General features: G+C 44.3%; 1 protein-coding gene across 1 annotated transcript; it reads left to right on the forward strand.

The window, feature by feature from the left end:
• Positions 1-4,582: 4,582 nt before the first annotated feature.
• Positions 4,583-22,302, forward strand: C8A (complement C8 alpha chain). Its single transcript, XM_015870659.2, has 12 exons — positions 4,583-4,833; positions 6,637-6,733; positions 7,352-7,496; positions 8,075-8,219; positions 9,128-9,317; positions 10,517-10,717; positions 11,901-12,141; positions 15,914-16,042; positions 16,808-16,965; positions 18,869-19,091; positions 19,803-19,996; positions 21,788-22,302. Exons 1-11 carry the CDS (start codon positions 4,715-4,717, stop codon positions 19,952-19,954), a joined length of 1,800 nt encoding a protein of 599 aa, XP_015726145.1. The 5' UTR covers positions 4,583-4,714; the 3' UTR covers positions 19,955-19,996; positions 21,788-22,302.
• Positions 22,303-23,675: the final 1,373 nt, after the last annotated feature.

Consider the following 23,675-nt stretch of genomic DNA (forward strand, 5'->3'; position numbering starts at 1 on the left):
CATCTTATCAGCCCTCCAGCTGAGTGAGGCTTTGCCTTCTGCAAACAGTGGGTTGGGCAGTTTGTAGTCCTCTGTTCAGCTTTCGGTTTCACCTTCATTTCCAGCACTGGAAAAGAACAGCCAGCAGGATCACATGCAGCTCCTGAACTCTAGAATTAAAGTGATCCATGAAGGAGACTTAACGGGAGCAATGGTGGATCTTGGAGCAGAGCGGGCTCATGCCAGGCTCTCCAGATGCTCCGTGACACTGAAATAGAGAACCTACAACCTCTGCTTCTCAGTGCAAGGCACTATCAGCAAATGTCAGCACTGCAGCAGGCTCTGGACAGCCTCAGAAAAGGGAGAATTGGGTTTGGTTTGCTTTTAGAAGGAAAGAATGGTATATTTCTCATGTTCTCCTTTCTTGAGATGAAATTATTCCCTGTCTGTATGAGGGCTGAGCAGGGCTCCGTCACAAAAGTCAGAGCTCCCCTGGGCTGTGGCATGGACTCTGCTGCTGTTTTCCCCTTCCTGTACCCAGGGAAGATGCAGTCAAGCAGGACAGAGGAGAAAGGAGTTTTCTTCATCTCTCCATAGCAGAACCCATCAGAAAAAAGTCATCCTTGCTGAGGGCTGCACTGGTTCTCTATTGAAGCTTCTCCTTCTCATGGCAAGCTGATCCTGGTGTCCTGTGAGCAAATCAGTTATATCCAGGCAAACACTATTTTTCCCAATCCTGGATATTTCATTCCTGGAGAGGAACCTGAAAGGATCTGTCTGAACACTGATCCTATGTTTTTGCAGGGCAGGAAAAACAAGGCTGTTGAGCTTGGCAAGAACCCCAGGACTTCACCCCTCCATAACTGGTCAGATACAGAATCACAGAATGGTTTGAAGTGGAAGGGACCCTTAAAGGCCATTTGGTCCCATGCCCCTACACTGAACAGGAACAACCACAGCTTCATCAGGTGCTCCGAGCCCCATCCAGCCTGACCTTGGGTTTCTCCAGTGACAGGTCATCCACTACCTCTCTGCATAACCTGTGCCAGTGCTTCAATGCCTATTTTGTTGAGAACTGGGAAAAATAATAATAATAAATACTTGGTCACTGGAGACATGACTCAAAGAGTGAGTCTTGCTTACCCTATGTGAAAAGCTCTGCTGCTGCATGGTGGTCTCAGGGAAGAAAGAGGGATCCCGTGGAGCTGTGTGCTGGCAGGGAAGTCCCCCTGGCCCAGTTTGGTGTCATGGAGTGCTCAGAATGAATGGTGGCTTTGTGCACAGGGAGCTGCAGAGGATTTATGAGCTGCCCAATGGGGGCCCTAAATTAAAACAGCATTGGGGAATGAGGAGGTTGTGACTGCAGAGCCAGTGTCTTGGGGAAAAGGACAGGGCTTGCTTAGAGAAACCAGGCAGAGACACCCACAGACAGCAAAACAAGACTTTAAGTCCTCAAGTCCTCCTGGGACACCAGAGGGAATGCAATGAATCCCTTGGATAACCCTTCCTCTCCCACCACACCTCTGCCTGCACCCCAACACTGCCTAATTGGAGCATATTCCTAGGACAGGGAATTGAAAGTTATATATATATAACTTTTAAATCTGAATTTTATGGCTTGGATTTTTGGTTTGCAGCAAATCCATTCACATCTCACATATACACACCAGTCCATGGGATGAGAGCTCAGCGTTCAACAAATAAATGCATTTCTCCTTTTCTTTTTTTCAGCTCCTTTGTGACTAGTAGAACTCACTGTATGTTACAGGTGCATTACACAGGTCTGAGCTAACCCTTTTCTTTTTCTTTCTTCTGGCATTTCAGTTCTGATTTGGCCTTATTCAGTGCCTGGGAAGCCTTCCCCAATGCATCTCAGCCCTGCTTCCAGGAGCAGCTATCACAGGGCTCCAGCAGAGGGGGAGAGAGGACCGCTGGTGCCTCCATCGCAGCCATCAATGAGAAATAAGATCATGCGGTGTTATCAGTCCCTGTGTTCAAAGAAAGCTCACTTTCTTTTCCGAGATGGGATGAAGTGCAGCTCAGGTGTGACCAGTAGGTGCTGTAAGTGTAGGTAACTGGGATGCCCGTTCCACCAGCACACGGTGACATGGAGCACTGTTGGCCTCTCTCAAAGCACTGCCTCTCTACCAGTCCAAACTCAGTGTGAAATGACAGGGATTCCAAGGGCAGAGCTCCAATCCCTGGGCACAATCTCTTGATCTCACCTTACCTGAACATCTCTGTAACCTCTGCACCTTGCAACAATCTCTGTATTAAAACAAACAACAACAACCTTATCTCTGAAAAGAAAAGCTGCTCCAAGCTGTTTCCTAGGGAAGCATGAAAGCAAACAGCACATGGCAGGTGACAGCCACATCTCCTAAAGCATGACAGCAGGGAACTGAGTACAGCACTGTGGGCACAGTGTGCAAAACAGAATGACAGAATCATAGATCTGAGTTGGAAGGGACCAAGGCCATCTAGTCCAACATCCCTACAATGAACATGGACACCCACAGCTCCATCAGGTGTTTAGAGCCCATCCAGCCTGACCTTGGGTGTCTCCAGGGATGGGGATCCCACTGCAATATAGAGCAGGATTCTGTCATATGGTCACCAAACCTATTTGAATTTATAGTATTGCACAAATAATGCCCTACAAAAAATAGAATATCGGCATTGAAAAGGTTAATGCTTCTAAGCATCTGTAACCCACTCAGCAGGTCTGAATGGGCACCCTCCAAATAAGTATGTTCTGTGATTGCATCGATACACTAAAACTGTTGCATATTAGAAGGCACAAGTGCTAAATCACTGAACAACAAAATTATTGTAATATAACCATCCTAGAGCCAGACTCGTGCAAACAGACACACCACCAGAAGAGCTATTCAGATGCTGTTTGGCAGATTAATGCATTTTGCAGGCAGAAATCAACTCCCCTTGCTGCAGTTAATAAACTGAAGCGGATCAAAGTCGTGTGCTGCATTTGGCAAGGAAAAAGATGCATTCCTGCATCCTGGGTGTGGGATGTGTGGCAGCATCCTGCTGGGTGCTGGGGAGGAGTTCGATGGTGTAAGTCAGCCCTTTGTATTGAAGGATGGTAGAAATTTGGAATGAAGACAGATCAGACCAATGCCAGGGAAGGCTCCCAGCTTGGATAGATAATGATACACGGGATAGACAGTGGGGTCCAACCCCACATGACCTTCATAAGCACTGCTAAAACCTTGCCCTGTCCTCTTGTCCCAGTGATACAAAAAGGTGCAACATAGAACAAAGAGATAACAGTAAGGCGCACCTCAGCCAGTTTTAACCCCCTGCCTTTCTCCCAGCAAATAGCAGTTTAGGTTTAATATAAAGACTAAAACTTTAGTTGAGTTCTTTCTTGTGTAGGCAGAGAAAGGACAAAGACTTTCTGAACCCATCGGAAGCACATTAGCAAGTAAGGATTACATTAATAGACTCTTGAAGGTCACAAAAAGGCAGTTCACATTTCACTTCACTACAGAGTTTACCCATGTGCTACATTTCTTCTTGTTTAGCGAAGACAAGCCCCAGGATCATTCTGAGCTCTAATTACATTAAAATAACACGGTAAGAGGTATTTTATTTTGATGATTTGCAATGCCAGCTATTGAAATGTGCTTTGCAATTAATTTGGGAAATACACAGAGTGACACTTCTCTTCCAGTCTTCTGTGGGCAGAAGACAATTGACTGTCTGCTTAATAGCCATGATAGCTCAAGACCAGATTCTCCTACAATAATTACACTTTCTCTCAAATTTATTGAAGTTAAAGCCTGCAATCATCTGCTGGGAACACTTCATTTATTCATGAAGTACCTCAGCCTACTAAGGCAAAAGAAAAGCAGGGAGATACGGGTGCTCATTCAAATTATTAACTATTAAGACCATCTAAAAGCTGTTCTGGTCCAGGTGGACAGTGGCAGGACAAGGGGAAATAGCTTTAAATTAAGACAGGAGAGATTTAGGCTAGATACTAGGAGGAAGTTTTTCCACACAGAAGGTGGTGATGCACTGGAACAGGTTGCCCAAGGAGGTTGTGGATGCCCCATCCCTGGAGGCATTCAAGGCCAGGCTGGATGTGGCTCTGGGCAGCCTGGTCCATCGTTGGTAACCCTGCATGTAGCAGGGGGGTGAAATTAGATGATCATTGTGTTCCTTTTCAACCCAGGTCATTCTGTCATTCTATGATTCCGTGGTAACCCCCCATCAGCTTTGGGTGTGAGATGATACATTATGGGGATGGCAATAGGCAAAAACTCCATGGACAGTGGTGTATCCAAATGGCATATGCTACTGATAACAGAATTCTGAATTAACCTTCAATTTTCTGCACTGGGAAACCTCTCCCTGGACAGAGTATATGGACCAAAACTGGAAATGAGTTTCCTCCTTCAAGTGAACTGAAGGTCATGGGCTGAAGAGCAAACACCGCTGCAAGTAGGGCTTGGCTGACTATGTGGAAACAGTCAAACAATTCACTGTATTCCCTTATCATAAAATTGGGTATTTCCAAAAGGGGAAAGGCCTCTGGGATATGCCCCAATTCTACGTGATTTGGTCAGTGCCATTGTCAATGATTTACCAACATTTTTCAGAGCTCAATGGGCTCCAGGCTTCTTCCATCAGCACCAGCCCTATGGACTCCTGAAGCCTCAAGAATTTGCTTGGAGCTAATTTAAAGCAAACATTTACATATGGAAAAACAATGTGGTGGAGCCTGTGCCAGGTTTCTCCCTTGATTCTCACTATATGCTCGCTGTCTATAACAGCACATTGGGCCACGGCTGCAGCATGCGGGGAGCCAGCGGCGGTGCCTGCCTGGAGGTAAGCTCGATTCCACCCAGCTTTGCATACAGGAATTAGGGGCTAGTCAGTCAGTCCATCAATTCCATCTTGACTTGAGGCATGTGCACACTGCTCTCTCTGTAAACAGCTACCAGGAACAGGAAAAAAATATACATACATATTGGCTGTTCTCCAAGCACGAGCTCGGCATCGTAATTCCTTCTTATTCGTATGGTTTGCACAAGGGTTTTGCTTTCACAGATGATAATTAAGCCTTCTTTAAACGCTCATACTGCAGTCACCGTATCATTTTTGATCACTTGGATTGAAATCCTTTTTTTACAGGAAAATTTACAAGGGAATATTTTTCATAACTTTTCTCACTGTAATTATTTGACCCGATTCCAAACCAAGCCAGATTCCTGTCCCTCTATTTTTTTCTCTGAACAATTGTTAACCTATAGGAGTGTCACTTAAGCTTTGAAGGAAGAGAGTAAACAAGTTACTTTCTCTAAAGCTACAGTATTACCATGGCAGAACTATTTCTTTTTTTTCCTACAGCTATTAATTTCAGGCTTGTTCTAAAGGCAAATATGATTTAGAAGGATCAAAAAAGGTATCAGCGATAATTGGAACGTGGAGACGAGGAGAAGGCAGAAAGGAAGGGAAAATCATGGCAGTGATACACTTAATTATGAAGGCTTATTCCGATAATCCTTCCTGAAAATGAACAAAGACGAGATTTTTGATGTTTGATGAACTTATCAAACAAGGCAGAATAATGAAGAGGTAAATGTAAAATCCGATCGGAGGTGAGCCAATTAAGCACTCGGTGAAGTGCTGAAGGACACAGCCCACAAATCCTCCTGACAGAGCCAGAAGGCAACGACAGCAGCACCATCTCCAGCACAGGGTCTGTCTGCAGGCTCCCTGTTTTCCTAAGGGAAGGGCACGGCAGGTTTGATTCCTCCCCATCACCCATCACCCCTAACCCCAACCATGGCTCCAATTTAGTGGGCTCACTGATTAATCTCCAAAGTGCTCCCAGCTCCACTAATTATCAGTATTTCTCTTTGGACTGCAGTCTCATAAGTGAAACAGACTGCTCATTAGTTAATCACTAACATAATGATAATAATGTTTTGACTCAGAATAACCCCTCAAAATGCTTTGAAGGCTGTGGCAAATGCAGAGTCATATCATTACTCCAGGGACTGCTTCTCAAGACAAAGAAACACATTATAAAAATAAAGGTTGTAGGATTGGAGGCAGAAACACAGAGATCACAATGACTGGGCTGGGTGGCAAGACAAATATTTTCTTGCTGCTACATAGCACTATTCAGTGTATGCACAGAGACTCTGAACCAGAGACTACGGTGATGCATTACTTCTGCCATTTCCTGTTGTTGTACCTTTGATTTCTCTCCCACATTTCTGTATGTGGGATGCATTTCCTTTTAGAAATCATCAGCCAACAAATCCTCATGCTCAAAACAGCTTTGCACCTTGCCACCCAGCGCCACTGGTGATGCCATTCCTACCAACATACACAAAGTAACTGACCATGGGGTCAAATCTGTTTGCCAAAATACTGGCCACAGGCTCAGGACTGTGTTAAAGAGAAATGAAATCAATAGATTTCAGACCAAGGTGGCAAGCATGACTATTCATGGAGTTTGTGATGTGCTCCTCAGAAGAAAGCCTATTGGAAAGGGTCGGTTGCCTTCTCTCGGGTCGGTTGCCTTCCTACAAAATAAGTTCCTATTGGAAGAACTCACAGATCTTATTCATAAAAGCACATCTTCAAAGCCCTCAGACCACTGCCTCTCCCTCTCTTTAGAAGAAGCAGCAGAGATGTCAGTACTCCAGCTCCTGTTGACTGTCAGCTGAGCCAGTGGTCGGAATGGACAGATTGCATCCCTTGCCAAGGGAGAAAAGTAAGGCTCTACTGTAATGTATTCATTTATCTTCAGATGCATCCGTGTTGAGGATGTACACACATTAATTATAGATATGATACGCATTCATCATCCTGAAGCATCCTGTAAACTCATCCACACATGATGAAGGTGCTCCTCTCATAGAGAGGCTCTTACTTTGGTGTAAGTTTAAGGTAGCAGAGCTGCAGAACACCAAAGCAAAGCAAAAGGTGGAAGAATCAGGCCAGAATATCTGGCCAAGACTTTCTCCCTTTTTAATTTCAGAATTAATTATGGATCCCCTGATTCTTAATGCAAATATGCTAATGAGAAGAAATTAAAAGCAACCTTCATTCATCAGCTCCTGTTCTCAGATTTTGATATCGTTTCACATGTCTTCATCATTCAAGTCTTCACTTTCAAATGCCTGACATAATATTGCTTTCTATTGAGTTCATATCCCCATAGTTTTGTTCCCATGCTTATAATCTGGAAACAATTGGGCTCTTCACACCCCCCAGGTTCAAAAGCAGCAATCCTCATTAATAACTCATTAGAAACGTCTCAGGATTGGTGCTGTAATTCATATCTGTGTCCATCTTAGGGAAACAAGTTTGATGTTTCTTTCTTGTGCAGCACCGGCACCGCACGCTGCTGCAGCCAGCAATGTTTGGGGGGCAGCATTGCGAGGGGCCCCTCTGGGATGAGCAAAGCTGCAGTGCTGGGGAGAGCTGTGCCAGAGCTCTCAGCTGTGGGAATGACTTCCAGTGCAAGGAGAGCGGTGAGTGAACTGGGCTCAAACTCCAGACAAAGATTTTGGGTGGGCAGAGCAGAAATCTATCCATGTTACGTTTTCACCTATTACCAGTATTGCCCACTGACCGTATCCCTCAGTGCCACATCCCCACAGTTCTTGAACACCTCCAGGGACAGTGACTCCACCACCTCCCTGGGCAGCCTGTGCCAGTGCTGGATTATTCCTTCAGATAAATTCTTCCTTTCACCCAACCTGAACCTCCCCAGGCATAATTTAAAGCAATTCCCTCTCATCCTATCAAATACACACCAGCTCTCAGCTAAAGCAGGTCAACAGTGCTTCATCCACAGCACCAATTCTCTCCATGACTGCCTCATCAAGGCTCTCATCACCCCCCAAAACAAAAGCTCTTTCAAGATTCAGTTCCTGCAAACATTCATTCTTGAGCTATAATCATTGCTCTAAAACTCCTGATGGAAGAGTGCAGTGTTTACCACACAGTGTGGCTTCTTGTGGAACTGAAATATAGGTGCCAAATAGAAAAGTAAATACAAAAAAGGTTCCTGAAGGTGAAAAACCAATTCTCTCTGTGCACACTCCAGGTCGCTGTATTAAACAGCATCTTGTGTGTAACGGCAATATAGACTGCAGAGATGGGTCTGATGAGAATGACTGCGAAGATGAAGATATTGAACACCCCTGTGACAATCTGTTCCCCATCCCAGGGTCTGAAAAAGCAGCACGAGGGTGAGTAATTATCATAAATGATAATTAATCATTTTCATAAGAAGGGCTATTTAAGCTGATAAGTACTTCCATGCATGAAAAAGTTTTACACTGCTAGGGAATATAAAGAAATCTAGAATGAATTTTAAGGCAAGCTGTCTATTGTGGCCCCTTTTGCCCTATATCTTGTGTTTTAAGCATGATGCTGCTTAGCACTACGTGGAAAACATGAGCTACAGTATGACAGTGTAGCCACCCATTGGGCAATTCTCCAACCTGTTTGATCAAACACTCTGGAGCCAGTGAGAAAAATGCTCAGAGCACAGGTGTATCCATCGAAAGTTCTTCATGACCTATCTTAATTTGCACTGAGCACTGCATTTAACACTGCTCTGATTTGTTTCCTCTGCAGAACATACAAAAGCAATAGCACTATCTTGTTCTTATGGATGATTCCCCTGTTGTGAGGAGCAACGCCGCTGTCTAGTCTGAATAATGCTTTCATTTTGAGCCACTGAAATCCCACCTGTTCCTTAATATTCTCAGTAATTCAGAGGGCAGCACTGTGATGGCTTGGGAGCAGGAAGAGGGAGATGGAAGGAAATAAGTGATTAATTTAGCAAAGCAATAGGAGACTTCAAGTCCAGGGGAGGTACTAATTCCATTGAAAAAAATAGGACCACTACTAAAGGCAGGAGATTAAATTAACATAGGTAACAGTTACAGTCATGGGTTATATCCCATACAGTGAGGCCAGGGAATATTTTGAGATGCACCTCAGACTCAGCACTCAGATGATGGTTGTTACTTAAGGTTCAAGTTGGATAAAAGGATGGATACATGTGGCATCATGAGGGCAGAAATAGTGATGGGGTCTGCTGGAGAAAGAAAACAGGAGTTAACTTTCTGAATGGTCTTTCTTTCAAAAGATACAACATCCTGACACAAGAGGAGAAAAGGTACATATATGATCCTAAATTTCTGGGAGGCCACTGTGAATCTGTCTACAATGGGGAGTGGAGGGCACTGAGATATGATGCCGCGTGTGAACGCCTGTACTATGGAGATGATGAGAAGTATTTCCTCAAACCTTACAACTTCCACATATACCAATTCCTAGTAAGTACTCGGGTGGTCAAATATAGCAATGTTTCCTCAGCTAAAAAGCCAAAATTACTATGCACATTATATCTGGAGACAATTCACTACATGTCGTCTTTCAAATTACCTCCCTCCAGCTGACCCAAAGACAACAGACAACTGGTAATGTAAGAGCAGCCTTATGGCACATCAAGGCACCAACATGCATTATCATCCAGGCTTCCCAACATCTAATTCTATTATAGTCAAAGCCAAGATAATTCTTCTTTCTTCTCTAAATTCTGAGTTTTGCTATTAATGACCAGTATCGCTTGCAGAAGCTGCTTACAGAAGCCACTTGCCTCCCCAGGGATGAAGCTGACCATATGTAAAGTGGGAACAATGCTAGCAATTCAATCCTTGGAAGCATTTAAGTCCTTGGAATAGCTAAAAGGGACATAAGTCTGAATTCTGAGGGCAATATGACAGTCACTAGCTCAGAGAGAACCACCATATTGGCAATGCTCCCCCCCCTTATCTGCAAGTCCCCCATAGACACTGTCTTCAGAGCCATTGGGGTCTAGGAAGACACTCACAACCATTGGAGATGCCCTTTTTCAGTGTTTGCAATTTATCTGGCTTCTTATAGAAGCAATTGGCACAGCCTGAGCTCAGCAGGGCTGCTGAGTTCCACACGCCAGCAAAGCAGAGCTGTCATGGAAAAGGTCACTTCTCTAAAACACAGGCAGAACAATGTTTATTTTCTAACTGTGCCCCCATAAGTGGCTGGATTACTGCTGCTGAATCTTTTTTCCTAAGTAAGTCCCTCCTGAAGCAGGCTGGAGTGAAAGGGGAAAAAGTAATCAGTCAAAATCACTCAGAATTTTGTAGAGCTGCAAGGAAGTAGGGTTTGTATAATGGGAAATATCAAGCTGGCTCCATAGGCATCATTACCAGCTCTGCCTGTTATGGCATTGCTTTTGGTGGTTAAACACTAGCCATTCCCTTGCATGTGGATAGATGAAGCAAGATGTGAGACTTTACCTGCATTTCCCACATACTTCCAAATGAAATTGCACGTTGCTGCATTCTTTATTCTGCACTCTTTGACAAGGCAGCACTGACACCATCAGGAGCATCACCTGTTTCAAAAGAGGTATTATCAGCAACTTAGATAAACAAGGAAAGATTAAAAAGGGAAATGCATGAGCAATTAACATGTGCTCCTTCCACTTTAGGCTCACGCTGATTCTGGATTCTCTTCCGAGTTCTACGATGATTCAAAAGATCTGATGGATGCCCTCAGAAGTAGTAAATCCAAAGGAGGGGGCTTTAACATTGGGATTGGGCCTGCAAAGACAAATTTCAAAGTGAACCTCGGCTTCACCTTATCACGTGGCAAAGGATCCCTGAAGAATTTCACAGAATATAGTGCAAAGGTAAATCAGCAACGCATACGCTCCAGTCATCTTGTCTGTGCATTGCATGGTCTGGTTGTATCTTCTATCTCTTATTCTCTTAATTGCTTATTTTTTAAGAAACATATAGCAATTGTACCTTAATTTGTTCATGTAATTGCAAACATACAATCGTTAGTCATCCTGTTTGCTGTTCCTATTACATTTTAGAAAACAGGGAGGGAGGGGTAAAATTGAATTACCAAGTACCACGACACATCGTCCCACCCCATCCTGCTTCACGGCTACATTAAGCACATTTAAAATAATACAAGAGATATCAATAGAGAGGAGGAAACATCAAGATGTTGGGGAATTACCTCCATTAGAAAATATAGCTTGTTCTAATTAATACAAGCTGCCTTATGATCGGCAAATATGTTATTCTTGAACAGAGGTTCGTGCAACATGATAAGCTTCCAATAATAAGGCTTATTTCTCACAAGTTCTTCCTCATTTTGGTCTAGCTGTGATGCTTTCTTCCCCCGTCTAATAACATGAATGCTAGCATTTCCCACATATACTATGCCTTGTCTCCTTTCTTGTCTGCTGATAGCAAACTATAAAGAATAATTATTTTGATAAGTGTTCTGAGTTGAAAAGCCCTTAATCTGCTTGAAATTGGCACCACTAGAGCGTTTACTGAGCACTTGTCTAGATTCGCTTGCAGCTGAACAATGATCTGTTATGGGAGGAATCATTTAAGGGGCTGTTTTCTGTTACACTGGCATCATGTCTGAGGCAATGATCGGTCTGGAAGAGGAGCCGTGGATATGTTGTTAGATCAGGAAATACTCCCCTCCCAGCCAGGGCATCCTCCTGTAGCCTCATCAAGCTTGTCAAAAAACAAAAGGGAATAACAAAAATAGAAATAGCAGAAATAAAGGATGAAGAAGAATCTGGTGGATCTTAGCTCTGACCACACTTGCACGTAATAAAACCCCTAAGGCATCCAAACCATTACACTGCCCTCCACCTCACACAGCCACACAAGAGAAATTACAAGAAAAATTACCACTGAGTTTGTTTAAACCTGGGCTGCTTTCAAGCCTGTAACACATACTGACCATCATACCCAGGCTTTTCTCTGCAAATTAAGAAAACTAGAAGGGACCTTCTCTCCCCCAACCATGAATACTAACTGTCAGCTCCTCTCTACTTGCAGAATGTTGGATTCATTAGAATTGCGACCAAGGTGCAGACGGCCCGTTTCAAGATGAGAAGGAACAACGTTGTTTTGAATGAAGACATGCTCATCTCTCTGCAGGAGCTTCCAGATACATACAACTACGGCATGTATGCCAAATTCATCAATGACTATGGCACCCATTTCATGACATCTGGCACTATGGGAGGCGACCTTGAGTACATCCTCGTTGTTAACAAAGAGGAAATGAGACGACAAGGTTAGAATGACACAAACACCTCTGCTCACAACTTTCTGCTATAAACCAATCATTTAACAACCTAGAGATCATAGAACAGGTCCAGTCCACCATCTGGTGGCTCTTGGGTGGGTGGATGCTTATCAGCAGCCAGCTTGGAAAAGTGAGCCTATTTCTCATCATAAAATATACATACATCCACCAAAAATCTCCAAAAAGCAGCAGGGTTGGTGTGTGAGTACCCACATGTTCTTCACAAGATGCTACTTAATGCATAGCAGAGGAGGAGCTTTATCATCACAAAAAGCTTTTCTTGATATTATTTTAGAAGAATCTGGGTGAAGTTTTTAGTTTAATAAGTAATCTGAGTACCTTTTCCTCTCTTTTTCCAGTGTCACTTGCTAGTCTTCTTGAAACTTCTCCTGTTGCTTATGGTCTTAGATCTGGCCACCTTATGTATGCTCAAGGACTGCAAACTCATAGGAAGTAAAGAATGAGAGCCCACTCACAGTTTCGCATCCTAAAAATGAGGGCTTCAATCTTCTGTAATTGGAAATAGCCCACTGTGCTTGGCAGTACCTCAGCCATCTTACTCTGGCTAGTGTCATAGCCAAAGACTACCAGAACTCTGTTAGCTGCAGTTCTCAACATTTTAGATCATTTGAGGCTGGAAAACTGTATCTGTGAATCTCAGTTATATGAAAAATCCACTACAGATACCCAGAGTGCAGGAGTAGCTTCTACCAGAGAACCAAAGCATACATGGTCCTGTAGAGTACACTGAACAAATGGCCTACTTTTGCAAAGGCGCCAATTGTGCAACAGATCCAACTTTACCTAAATATCATCACTGTCCTCTGCTGATGATACCTGTGCCCCTATGGACATTCATGTCAAAATAATTGTGACCTTGGTCAGCAGGTGCTGAAATTACATCAGTTTCCATGGTTCCGCTCTCCAGCCTGAAACGGTTTGGTACCATCAGCACTAGAATAACTATATACTGCATAGCGAGCATTAACCATGCCATTTTTCTGCAAGAAATTACCCATTTAGAGATTTTTCTTCGAATTCCTCAACTGGCAATGTTTGGAAACATGATGATGCCTCTTCAAATCTTTCATTCACTCTGAAGAGTGAGCGATGTAGAAGTGAACACAATCTTGGCAAGCAAGTCTTCAGGAAACAGATTGCCAAATTCAGAGGAAGAATTAATCAAGCACATGTTGATGGAGGATATTATTTTACTTTATCTCGTGCTTATTATGTATCTGAGGAGTATATTTATTGCTACAAGATGCCCTCTTTTAGGGAAGAAGGATGCTGAAGTTCAGCAAAAGACAAAAATGTGCCCCAGTAGAGATGTAATTTTCATTCTAATGGGGCACATTTGTGTAATTTCCATATAACTCAGATTCTGCTAGAAAGGCCACATTTATCAAGTCAACAGTGCTCTGTAACACATGATGTAGACCCAGAAGGACCACCTGCTGTGGCTGATAAGCCACTGTGCAAAGCCATGAGGAAAAAACTGCCTTTCTATTGGCAATCATGGCCATGCTTGCTTGAAGGCTGTATTTGCAAGAGGATTTAGTCACCTCCCCTGAGGGATGGTCAGGATCAGGATATAAGCTCTCAAATCTTGAAAACCAGGGCTTCCAAAAATGAGTTTGAAGCTGAGTTCCCGCAGGGCTGAGCAGCACAACTTCTGCTTTAGATCCACCCATGCATCCCAAGAATCCAACTAACCTAGGAAGCTACATGTTAAATGCTTTGGAAGAGGAAATGCTCCTTTTGTTTTCATAGACCGATGACCAGCCACATCCAGGAAATAAAATCCCTAGGCTGTGCACTGCCTAAATGAGAGATACCTGGTGGTCACTGAACCAACTAGACCCAGTCATGTGCTAGATATCAAGTACTTGAGAAACCTGAATTTTGATAACAAAGTCACCTTCTGAATTAAGACACCCACGAACAGACTGCCACCAACTCATGCGGAGCTCAGGACTGCAGTTTTGCAGCCTGACCCATCGTTAGCTTTCAGGCTGTAAGGGCTTCCTACTACAAACATGGCCATGCGTGAACTAAACAAATGCATATGTCTGAATGAGGTCCCTTGTTGCTCTGCCATCAATATTTGTCATTACTTCCTTAAAAATAGATTGTTATGACTCTATTATTTAGCTGAAAATAGCGTAATGTGTTCCCACATTACAAGAACATTTATGGGAGAAACATTACGCGGAGTCAATTAGAAAGAGTCATCATATATTCTGATTAATTCAAAACACAGCAGTAAATCTTGAGCACATTCAACTACTGCAAATTACATAACATAAAAAACTATCCGGGTTCCTCCCTCAAGTGCCAATATTTTCTATGACCACCTTTTTGAAATGATAACCTCTCTGCATTTATCAGGACCTGATCTTGCTGCAACCAACAGCAAATTGCATTGACAGACCTTTGCTGAACATAATGTACTCAAGAGGAACCATAGCAAATCAATTAACAAGGGCATTCCTCAAGCTTAATTTTACAGCACTCCAACACTAAGATGAGCAATCACTCACGTTGCTTTGGGTGAGTGAACTTTACCTACTGCATTTACAACTGTTGAATGCTTTACTACAAGTAACTGAGTGCTATCCATTTGATCTTCCTCAAGGGCTCCATTTTGCATGGAGATGTAATTCCCTATGAAGCCTTCAGAGTGCTTCACAGGAATATGACTTCAGATACAGGACTTGAAGTCTCCTTCCTAGGGCACATACACAAAGCCACCGAGCAACCCTGCACAACTCCAGCCCACCTCCCCAGCAAAACACATGGGAGGGAAGAAGAACACAGCAGTTTATATGCAAGTTTTAAAGGCAAGAAAGACAATGTGTTGCTCCCTCTCTTACAAGGCAAGCTTAGTGCTCTGGGTCAGGCTCAACTGGAGCCTCAAACATTAAGCTACTAAGCCACAATGCACAAATTCTGCCAAGAAGAACAGGATGTCTAACAAAAGGGGCATCATGAAAGTTACCTATTACTTACAACACCCATATTAATTGAAATCAAAAGATTTCTTAACTATTCCAAGAGACAGCCTTACATTCGCAGCAGACTGAAGCACACGCATAAAACTATGCCACATGAAATATGCACGTTGCTTACCTTAGTGAAACCACCTCATTAGTCTGCTGCTCCCTTCTGTAGTCACTTCATGGGTCTCCAGTTACATATTTGGGTGATGTATGTGGCAGCACTAGTAGCAGCAGCACGCAGTAAGGCTTTCACAGCGTTCAGCAGACAGAGCTTTGACAAGTGGCTGCTGAAGGTACTGCTTATACATTGGTCAGACCCTTAGTTTGGGAAATTTAGCAACGATCTATTGATTTCAGCTGCTGTTCCCAGTGTTACTCTATTTATAAGTTAGTCTGTGGGAGAGGAAAAAAACAACACAACACAAACAGAAACCACAAAATCTTTTCCATTTTAAATAAATAGGCCCAAGAAGGAAATTCATGCTTGAAGCCTGTGTTCAGGGATTCTATTTCTTTTAACAAGAAGGAAATCACTTACTGATAACCACACCTAATATGGCCCAATACACCTCAATAAATGTTTGGCTTTGCCACTGTAAGGCTGAAGGCTGTTCTCTGCCTGGAATAAGCCTATGAGTAACAGGCAATGCAATTAACTGTCTATTTTCCTCATTGACATGAAATACAGAAGAAGGAAAATGAAAGCCTTATGCTTAGTACTAATTGCTGCATTTATTGTTTGCATTGTTGCTTCACAGACATCAGCTATGAGGAAGTAACCACCTGTTTTGGCCTCTCACTGGGCATTTCAGACACAACGCCCATGCTGCAGTGGGAACTATCTGTGTCACTCTCTGACTGTCGAAAGAAACAGCTTCTGAACACTGGTATGGTGATGGGGAATAGTTGTCTGCTAAGATACAGCTCCATTCCTTTGTCACTGGGCCTGCGGGTTGAGGTAGGGTTGTACAAGATATAGAAGGTGTTCTGGTGCCATCCCCAAACACGGCTCAGACTCAAGGTGGGACAAAAGCATAATTGGGTCCCTCTCTCCAGGTGCCTCTTGAAAGAAATTGAAATAGCATCCGGACAGAAATGTGAGTAGAATGAATGGATGACTGGAGAGCTCCAGTCTCTTCAGCTGCCCCAGGGTGGGCAGGGATGAGCCAGTGAGACATAAAGATCAGGTCCAAGCCCCCATGCCAAACACTCCCTTGGAAGTGCCCTGTGGCTCCAGTCCCTCTACAGATTTGACACCAGTATGGACCAAACACGCATGAGACTTGTTTGTAACCCCTGGGGCCAATAGATCAGAGAGGGCAACAATGGTATCTACTGAAAAAGTCAAAGCTGATCGTAACAAGAAGAAAACCCCACTGATAAACACGGAGATGTGCATCCATGCTAAGCAGACATAAAGGCCAGAGATGTGCAGCCTCTTTAGGTCTTACCAGCTTAGGATATTTGTCAATGCTTAACTTGTCACCAGCCACCTTTTAACAATGCAGAGGGCTCACTCTGCCAGTGGAGAAAGAAATGGAGCACTGGTACCACTCACCCAGAGTCCCTCTGATGATTGAACTCCCCCTCAGTGGGGCAGTTTCTGGTGTAGATGTGGTAACTAAATGTATGTGTGTTGGCTGACTTCTCAGATGCTGGGAGCAACAGTGCAGTTGTGGAAGATATCATTGTTCGGATTAAAGGTGGAGATACCTCTTACAGTGCACGGCCCTTAAGCAGTTGGGATAGCAACACGTATCGGCGCTGGGGAAGGTCATTAAAATATAATCCAGCTGTTATTGATTTTGAGGTAAGCCTTTCTGCAGCTGAAGAAACTCTGCCATTATAACGAATGAAAGTGTAGCCGAGCAAATCATTTCGTATTTTTATTGTGATCCCATCACAGAACAAGATTAAATGTAATGGGCCACTGATCTAGTAACCTCTTATTCATTTCACAATGGGGAGTTCATCTCCCGCTGGCAGCATCAGCAGGGAGGGAGACAAGGAGCTTAATGCTGGATTAGTGCTGAGTTAAGTTTGTCATGTGTCCCCAAACAGTTTCCCAATGAGTGGCTCTCCATGGTTGCATCCACCCTTATTATTCTCCCTAATGCTCCTGGCCTCCTGTATAGGCAGGATATTCATGGGCAACACTTCACATTCTGCCTGCTTCAGAGCCACAGTGGTTCTAGCTAAGCTCTGCACACCATGGTGGGTGTTGCTATGGGTGCTTCCAGGAGTTAGAGCAGGGAAAACCACTTTCTCAGCAGGGTCCTATCTCTCCCCATGCTCTGCAGGGAGGGTTCATGTCCATAAGAATCAGCAAAGTTCTCATCCCATAGAAGGAAGGACAGCAGGAAGGCCAAACAGTAAAAGCGAATGTGGAGCTGGGAATTATCAGCATTACTGTAAGGGGAAGTGGGAATCTGCAAATCCTTCTGGGCAGCACCCTGCTAGCAGAAAGGCCAGCTAAAGAAAAAGTGCTTTCAGCTATATCTGAATGCATGCTTCAGGTTATTCACCTTTCTTCACCAACTCCCATCAATTCTGGGCAAAACTTATTGCGGTTTTCCAGTAAAACATACGCTGACCTCTCTGCTGGCTGCTTTCAGAGCTCAGCCATCATTGTGCAACCAACAGTGGTCCGTGCTGCCAATAAGTGCCTATGCCCACTGTAACAGCATTTATCTGTAGCTTGTGCTTGTTTGTTAAACAAGTTTGTACTAATTTGACTAAGAGCTCTTCCCAAAGCCTTTCTGATCCTCCTCGCCCTGTATGCCTTGTGCAATGAGATGATACCCAGGACTTTCCTGGACCGGCACCAACCAGTTCTCAGCCAGATGTGTTCTAGGCATATATATATGTGTCCTTGAATTGGCCTTGAGCTGGGTCCTTTATAGTTCCCTTTTGTTACTGGTGAAACTGGAAAGGCTGAGATTTTTCATGGATCCATTTTCTAAAGACAGCTGAATACCTAAAACAGCCCCCAAACTCAGGGCATTTCAGAAGGCAGGAGCCTGCTGCCATTGGGCTAATCCCATCAATCCTATGGAGCAGATTCAAAGCAGAAGGTGGGTTACAATTACAGCTGTCTACATCCAGATATTTTGATGAATCATACACAAGAACTGCATTTTGCTACTGGAAATACAAAAGCTTGCTATGCTTTTAAAGCTGTAGATGGCTTAGAATTATTTCACAGTATCAAAGACCAAGATGCAGGCAGCTAAAATTCTCCACACCGTACATTTACTGGATCACTCATGATCCAGTCGCTGTTTATGACAGGTCAGTGTTTAGTTTTGATGATAACCACTGTCTGAAGCTCCCACCTAAATGTTTTTGGTCCAAAAAAGCAAAAGGCGTGCAAGAACCTGACATAGTGGCAGCAGCAAGAAATCAATCAAACAATGGGCTTACTGGGGTGTTCTGATTTATCATTTGGATCCACATTGAAAAACCAAAGCATGTCTGGAGAAGCCATTCCCACACAGACCTCTAAGATGGGGAAGAGTTTTGGACCAGTGGTTTCTCACTAGGCCCTATCAGTGCTGGTAGCATTTACATCACATTCATGCAGCTGTCAAGGAAGACAAATGAGGGTTTTCTCAGCCTTGTCTCTACCCAGCAATCTCCCTGCTCTCTGCAGCACCTGAGCTCACGCCTAGCTGAAATCCTCAACCTCCATTCTTATTCTCCACCCTGTGCAGCTGCAACCTATCCATGAAATCCTTCCCAGAAGTGATGCTGGCAACATGGAAACCAAACGGCAGCACCTGAAGAAGACTTTGGATCAGTACCTGCTGGAGTTCAATGCTTGTCGCTGTGGGCCATGCCAGCACAACAGCGAGCCTGTCCTAGTGGGAGATGAGTGCTCGTGCCAGTGCCGGTCTGGATACAGTGGCCCTGCTTGTGAGCAGAGTGAACACCAAGGTGAGGTCCCAGTGTGCTCTAATAGAGGGGACAGGGCTGTCTGTGCACGTGATACATCAACACGGCATCACAGAATATCCTGAGTTGGGGAGAATATCCCACAAAGACCACTGAGCCCACATGGCACCATATGAACCCTATGGCCTAGAGGGGTGTCCCAGCCCACCCTTGACACAGCTCCATGCCATTCCCTTGGGTCCTTTTGCTATCCCCACATCGCAGAGCTCAGTGTTGTCCCTTCATTCCCAATGAGGAGCTGTAGGGCTACTATGAGTCCTCCCCTCAGCCCCCTCTGCTCTGGGTGGGAAGCGCAGCTTTTCACACAGCTCAAAGATCCATTTTTACTGTTCAGATTAATAAAGTACCCAAGCTAGGGATGAAGGCCAGCTGAGTAAATAAAACACGACAGTAAATGACAGCCATCAAGCACTCCCATCATTCAGAAGCACCGCTATAATCTATAGTATCGAACACGCCTGACATCTCAGTCTGTACCATAATGAAAAAGCCTCAAACTGACCCATCTACACAGGGACAGGTGGGCTTTTCAGGACAGCTCCATAACAGTGAAGCTAGGGGATATTTGTCCCTCTGCCTTGCTTGGAGGTGGGGGAATTAGCACAGAGAGAGCTGCCAGCAGCCCTTTGGGAAGCCAAACTGCAGCTTTTCAGGTGAGAAAAAGATTATGATTTATGTCCTATGCTTTCCCAGGCACAGAGACAGATGGGCGCTGGAGCTGCTGGTCATCTTGGACTCCGTGCCAGTCGGGCTCACGGCACCGCAGCCGGCAGTGCACCAACCCAGCCCCGCAGCATGGAGGGGCACCCTGCATGGGGAGAGATGTGCAGAGCTCCTCCTGCTGAACCCAGCATAGCTTCACAGGCACAAGCTCTTCAGCACTGCAGGTATGAAATACATGTGCTAGAACTGTTTACTTGCAGAAATGTCTACGTTTGCCTTTGGAAAACAAATTAAAAGCTCGCAATGCTTGCATTTTTATGCTGTTGGTATTGATGTATGTACCATGAAACTTTGGTAAGTTGGCAGGTTCTTATGCCCAGCATATTGGACAGGGCTGTGTCTTCAGCAAAGCCATATGCTGAGCTGTGTGGAGGAAGCTTAAGCCCTAAGAGGTTCAAAGAGCCATTGTGAGATGTGAACTCAAAGTGATGAAGATACTTACATCAAGTAACAGAGAGGCCAGAAGGAAACCATTCTTTAAGGGATGCTCACATAGGGGCAGACTGTTCCTCTTGGACCAGTGATGAGCTGATTTGCACATGGGCATTTTATTCCCCAGGCATCCAGAGCCATGGAAGTTGCTCCTGGGCTGCTTGATTTAAAGGTCTTTCTTGAACGTAAGGCATAAATCTCAGCACAGGAATACATGTGGTATTGAACTGCATCCAGAGCCCACAGCTCAGCCCTCTTAATGAACTGCCACAAAACCCAGGGAGGACAGAAGGCAAGCGGCACTTCATTTCACTGAGCTTTGCATTGCAGGGAAAGGAGGGAGGAAAAAAGCCCTGAGAGGCATTATGAACAGCAACAAAACCTCAAAGCACAAAGGAGCACTTCTACATACATTTGAATGGGAAGTGGGAGTAGAAAGGAATCGTGGTTTAGTGCAAGAAATTGCTCAGCTCTAGCTCTGATGCTTGGAAACGCTTGTTTTTCAACAGCATGTCGGTGGTGATTTAGAGGCTGACATGTAGCTGATGTAAATCAGTGTAGCTCCTTCACTGTGGCTGATTTATGCTACCTGAAGACCTGGCCCCATATTTTCTTTTGTGTGCACATTTGCCAAAAGATGATTATTTTTTTCTTACTGCTTCTTGTTTTGCTTGAAAGTGAAACTGCAGGCTCTTTTTTTTTCCTCTTTGGTATAAGAAAATAACAAACCGTGTTGTCTCAAACACCAAGATTTGATTCTTCAGTGAAAAATTACCATGACGTGTTTCTAAGATGTGGGTAAATGTGTGACAAAACGGTGGCCTTTTTGCCAAGCCTGCTTCCCCCAGGTAAAGTCTGCACTCATTCAGAGATAGATTTGCTCCCCAGGGTTTGGATCTGATGTCTTCTACACTGAGAAAATGCAGCAGCATGAAGCATCCCCTTGATATCAATGTGATTTAGGCAGCCCTGGGGAATGTGAGCAAAGCAGCAGTTTCCCACTATGGCTTTACCAGTAGTCCTTAGCATGGGGCTGGAACTTTATGGGGGACATGGTCAGTGGGTGCAGGGGTGATGGGCTGATGGTTGGATTTGATGACCTGGACTTGATAAAGAAAGTCTTTACTGTGAGAGTGATGAGACACTGGGACAGGTTGCTAAGTGAGGTTGCATCCAAGACCAGGCTGGATGGGGCTGTGAGCAACCTGGTCTAGTGGGAGGTGTCCCTGCCTACATCAGGGGGTTGGAACTGGATGATCTTAAAGGTCCCTTCCAACCTAAACCATTCTATGACTCTATGCTCTTAGAGGTCTCTTCCAACCTTAATGATTCCACAACATGGTGATTATGTAGAAACATGAGACAGTGTTCTTACATCCTAAACCATTTTGGCTCATGGGTGATTCTCACCTGTGCACAGACTGCTTGGGACAAAGCCCAAGAGCAAATGAGTGTCAAGGTACCACAGTGAGTTTCTGTGTCCAGAGGGAAGAAATTAATGAAGGGAATGATTTGCTGCCTAGGAGGCTGGAGAATGGAAGCCTGTGGGAAGATGACCTGCAGCATCACATTCCTGAAAGGCCGGAGAATCACCACAACCAGAGAAATACAAGTGATGAAAGAACTGAACGTGAACCACCACCAATCCAACACCAAGAAAGGTTGGGCAGCAGCCCCTTTTCTCTGCTCACCCAGGACTCTGGCATCTTCTTCCCCAGAGCTTGGAGCAGGGAACTGCAGTCCAGGGAAAGGGAGAAGCTGCCCATAATGTCTGTTTAAAATAATAATAATAATAATAATAATAATAACAACAACAACAACAACAACAACAATAATAATAATAAAGAGATAATAAATAAAAAAAGATTACAAGCAATTACACATTTACAGTGCCAGTCAAAGAAGCTAATATTTCTCCTGCTGAAGTGGCCAGCATGAGAGCTGTGTTAGATAAGTAGCAAAAACGTACATTTCTTACTTAAAGTAAAAGCTTAGAGGGTACAATAAAAGACTGCAGTTCCACCCTGGCTTTAATGAATGGATTTTCCCCTCTTGCACATTGACATACATTTGATATAGTTATTTATCCTATATATTTCTTGCGGCATATTTCCCAGGAGACCTTGTTTATCTCCCTCGTAAGTACATGATGGATGTATGGTGCTTTGGATAAATGGTATCACAATCAGATATCTTTATGGATATAGGCAAACTGGGTTATTAACAAAGGAAGGGCAGAGAAGAACCAGTACACAACAGAAAACAGCAAATGATTGATGACAATACACCTGAAGGTTGCAAGGTGCAGGCTCCAGATAACCAGCTAACAGGAGAGGAGATAAGGGCAGTGCCCGAGACAGAGCTGTTTCCCACCTCGGGGTCAATGTCACACTGGCTGCCCCAGTGCATGCATCCCTCCCAGCCTGCTATTTCACAGCAGCTGAGGACTGCCCACCGGGAGCAGCTCTGAGATTGTTGCCTTCCCCTCCATACAGCATTAATGCCCTGATACAGGAGGAAGCAAAACATCAAATCTACCCCAAACTGCAAAAGACAACAGAAATGGCAAAAAGCAGAAGATGAAAACAAAAGAAATGCCAGATCCTGGGGAGTTCGGGGGGAGGCTGGCATTTGTTGTGCTGCATCGTGCCCAGCACTGTGAGAGTCTAAGTGCTAATAATGGTAGTACATAATGGTAATAATTGCTGTCTTCATCTCTAGTGTTGTTGATTTACACAATCAGGGGGTGTTAAAACAGGATATAAAAGGAAATTTGCAGGCATAATTTGACCTGAAAGCTGGCAGTGTGCTTTGGTGCTTATCGGGCTGTATTATGAGTACTGCAGAAGAACTCACTGTTGGCAATCTGGGGACTGTTATCACCTCTACATGGACTTGCTGGGTCACTTTCAGTGCAGTCTCTCTGCCTCTGTCCTTTACTTTCTCTGTAAAGCAGATTTCTGGTCTATATGCCCTCAAAGGCCTGGGTGGGGACAACGGCAAGAGTGCTGCCAAGTCATCCAACCCTTCTGTCACACCAATGCAAGGGGTCACAGATCAGCTGCTGGGCCATGAGCGAACCTGGTGGCAGCCTAGTCTATGTCCCAGATTCACAAGGGAATGAATCCCATCTGGAAATCAGTCTAACCCATTTTCAATGTTAGCTGCAGAAAGAATCAGGCTGATTTTGTGCTGGTAAAGTTGAACACAGAATCACGGGGTCATTTAGGTTGGAAAAGACCTTCATGATCATCAAGTCCAACCATCAGTCTGATACTGAGACCCATCACAAAACCTTGTCCCTCAGTGCCATGTCCAACAAATGTCTTGAATACCTCCGAGGATGGGGACCCCACTACTTCCCTGAGCAGCCCATTCCAATGCTCGAACACTCCTTCTGTAAGGAAATCC

Source organism: Coturnix japonica, chromosome 8, assembly GCF_001577835.2.
Source record: "Coturnix japonica isolate 7356 chromosome 8, Coturnix japonica 2.1, whole genome shotgun sequence".
Classification (NCBI taxonomy): Eukaryota; Metazoa; Chordata; class Aves; order Galliformes; family Phasianidae; genus Coturnix; species Coturnix japonica.

Bases quoted from the DNA above. Each gene is read 5' to 3' on its own strand.
- C8A (XM_015870659.2), top strand. From the start codon at position 4,715: ATGTGGTGGAGCCTGTGCCAGGTTTCTCCCTTGATTCTCACTATATGC. The intron at 6,734-7,351 runs GTAAGGCTCTAC...TTTCTTGTGCAG, and splicing joins TCCCTTGCCAAGGGAGAAAA to CACCGGCACCGCACGCTGCT. The intron at 12,142-15,913 runs GTTAGAATGACA...GTTGCTTCACAG, and splicing joins AGAGGAAATGAGACGACAAG to ACATCAGCTATGAGGAAGTA.